Below are 3,708 nucleotides of genomic sequence, written 5' to 3' on the forward strand. Positions count from 1 at the left end.
CCCGATTTGTTAGAAACAATCAAGTGACTATTATCTTTATAACTTTTTACTTAAAAATATACATAGAAAGTAGCAGAAGTGACGTAGAAATACATCGTACACGTTAAAAATAAGAAATTGTAGTATTCTATTTCGAAAAGTGACGCCCCGAGGAGGTCAAACGGTTTATTAGAGGGATGCTTGTGGAGCTTTTTATCAGGACTTTTTATCGGCAAGATGCACAATATATCAAATTTTCAATTCGACCGAAATTCAATTTCCATAAGGTTTATGCGATGTCGTTTTGAAACACAGTCATAATATATTGGAAAGAAAACTACAATAAATTAAAGATCTTGTAATCAGAGACTTACAGCATAAGAGGGCCACTTTCTAGTAATTTAGTCAGAGTGAGATAGCACACATTTTTTTTTCTTTCATGCCATTACAGAACGAGATAGCACTTATTTTTTCTCATTCATAAGATGTTATTAAAAAGACGACACGTTTTTATTACTCTCTAATTAAAGGATACTAATAGAAAACTGCAATAAACTTGATAGAAAAAAAGGAAGGTATACAATACTTTTTTTCCGACTTTCTTATATTATAGTAAAATATCTGAACAGTATTAGCCAATCAATGAATCCTTAACGAAGAGAGCAATACAATCTTTATTAGAGTCTAAATTCTTATATAAGTCTATCCAATACGCTCTATATTTTAATCAATATTTTGCTCTTGAAGTATTTTACAGAAGATGTTCATTTCGGGAACGATTTTTCAAAGAAGATGAGAAAAATCTCGTGCATATTTCGAAAGCATATAAATAAAGAAACATTTTGTTTACAACTTATTCGTTTTCTGTATTTTATATCTGACGTTTTATTCTTGTACTAATATATTCGTCGAACTTTATTGGTGTATATTTTTTAAATCGTTATAGATATATTAATTGTGTTATAACTGTTCTTAAAAATATACAAAAAGTATTTAATTTTATTGTACTAACTTTTTGATTTTATAATTTAAGAGGGGAGTGCTAACTTGTTGCACAAAATCGCGATTGAAAATGATGCTGCTGACTTAGCATTATCACTTTCAATCGCGTTTTTTGCTAAATTGAGAAAATTTAGGATTAGAGCACATAATTAGTATTTAATTCACAAAAGCATTTAATTCTTGTTATTTTTTTTGTGGGAGGCAAGTTTAACAGAAATAAAGTACAACAGAAAGTACGTGCTTTGAATTTCCTCGACACTCGCGTAAATTTAAACGATTTTTATAATTTCACGTGTGTATTCAAATTTCGAAATACATAGCACGTATTTGAAAGAAATATTAAAGTCACATTAACGTTTTTTATGCAATCATTTATCGTATTTGCTTCATACTGGTTTTTTACAATTGTTAGTTACAATTTCGTACAGTTAAATAAAATGTTTTTTTCATTAAATGCATATTTTGACCGTACGAAGGGCATTAATGGGTTTTATAAATAATTAAAATTTAAAAAACAACTTTTTTTAAAAAAAAACCGGAAAATTTTTCAAAAAAAATCGAAAAAAATGTTTTCTTTCAATTTTCGAAAAACTTTTTAACTTTAACATTCTTAAAATGCATAAAATTCTGGATATTAAAAAAAAAGTTTGCTCTACCTTCTATCCAAAACTGATAAGCAAATCAAAATTTTTACAACAATGCAATTTCTTTCTCAATTTTTTCAAAATTTTTGCTTTGACACACATTTTTGTGACCATAAAAACTATATTTTCTCGTATTATCATTAATATATATGCATTTAAGCATCGCATAATTTCACATGCAAAAACATTAATTATTTATTTAAAAAAAAATTATTATATAATTTAAAACAATTGTAAAAAGCCAATACGTTAAAAAACGTTAATGACTTGATTTAATAAAATTTATTATTCCGAGAAACGGATATTTTTTTTTACATCTACTTTCAGAATCTCTTTGATTTTTTCATGGGAGGGAATGTGTATTGTGATATAAGTATTACTTAGGCTCAGTTTCACAACTTACGATTAACTCTTATAACTGAGGTTCAATTTGTTTCTTATCTCTTTCTAATTCTAGAATTAAAATGAGACAATGAATAAGTTGAACCTCAATTAAGAGTTAACTGTGAATTGTGAAACTGAGCCTTAATCAAATAGAATTATTTTAGATCAGTTTTTCGTTGCTCCAATTAATGAAACTCCAATTAATTTAATCGATGATTAATTCAATTAACAGTAAAACTATTAGATGATTTATTATCTCTAATCTTTCTACACAAACAAAAAAATCAATAAATTTATCCTGTAAAAATCTAAACAGGTTTTTTTATACTATCTCCTTTTATAAATGCCTACAATTTTATAAGAGAGAAATTTTAATTTTAAATTCCCTTTTAAACTTAAATTTATCTTAAAATGAAAATATATAATAATAACAAACATTTTATTAATTTTCTCCCACAAGAACAAGTAAAAATAAATAAATAAATAAATAAATAATTTATCTTATAATATAAAGTATTATAATCAAGTTCCTGAAATTGAATCGAGCACAATAATACATATGATGTACATATGGTATACATATAGTGACCGTGTTTCATTTCAAATTTACTACCAGCACTGAAAATGCTCCAGTTACGCACTATAGATTTTCAATACTGGCAGTCAATATTGGAATACAGTCAGTATGTACAAAAGTGGCAAGTCACCTAGGTAACAGATAAACAAGAGAGTTGTAATCGCTGCTAAATAGGTCGTATCTTTGATATTGTTTGATATGGCTGAGGATATCGCGGTAAGCCTCCTCGCTCAATATTATGGAATTTCCGAAGAATCGAAAACTAAAAAATTTCCATCGATCCAGGAATGCGTGGGCAGTATAGAAAATGACTCTGATAAATTGATTGACGAGCAATCGATCGTGGATACAAACGGTGATGATACATCCAAGGAAACGGAAGTGCAGGTGCAAATTTTAATACAACTCTGTTATTATTATTAAACTGGATTTATTTTTTATAAATAATAGTGACAACTGTGTAATTATCCAAACACGATAACAGGAATAGCAGATATTTTATTATTTCGAAAGAGCATAAAAAATTAAGTTTTATAAAAAGATTTCAGAGCATAAAAAATTAATTATTCTTTCGATTTTAATGATAGAAATATCATATTATCATTGCTGATATATGTTTGGATAAATTGAAAAATATCTTTTAAATATAATATAACTGAAATATCTTATAAATATAATTCGACTAAATTAGATTTTATAAAAAATCTGGGTGATTTTTACTGTTCAAATTAATTTAATTAAAAATCTTTTTTACTTAAATCAAAATTAGATAGAGTTTCTAAGAATTAACGCGGGATATTGTTATGAATTATGATTTATTTAATATAAAAATTACAATAGTATATGTTTCGACCCATAATTAAGATTCTTTTTAGTAATTAAATCTTAAAATAATAAAGTGAGATTTCTACATTATAATTAATCACAAAGTGAACTTAAAAATTGAAAATCGTAATAAAAATAAGCTGTATTAAAAAATCCATATCATTTATTGAAAAAATACTGCGGTAAACATGAGAATTAGAGAGACAGTTGATTTTTTATTTTTATACAAAATATATATGCACGCAAATATACTGTATATATATATATTATATATATATATATATATATATATATATA

The 3,708-nt window shown here is 25.7% G+C and overlaps 1 protein-coding gene across 1 annotated transcript in view; it reads left to right on the forward strand.

Annotated features, from left to right (window-relative positions):
• Positions 1–2,784: 2,784 nt before the first annotated feature.
• The window catches only part of LOC105618467 (leucine-rich repeat-containing protein 27-like), an 8,583-nt gene continuing 7,659 nt past the window's right edge, over positions 2,785–3,708 (forward strand). The window contains exon 1 of the mRNA XM_012200005.1: positions 2,785–2,973. Within this exon, the coding sequence (XP_012055395.1) occupies positions 2,785–2,973 (189 nt within the window). The remainder of the gene's footprint in view (positions 2,974–3,708) is intronic.

Source organism: Atta cephalotes (assembly GCF_000143395.1).
Source record: "Atta cephalotes unplaced genomic scaffold scaffold00001, whole genome shotgun sequence".
Classification (NCBI taxonomy): domain Eukaryota; kingdom Metazoa; phylum Arthropoda; class Insecta; order Hymenoptera; family Formicidae; genus Atta; species Atta cephalotes.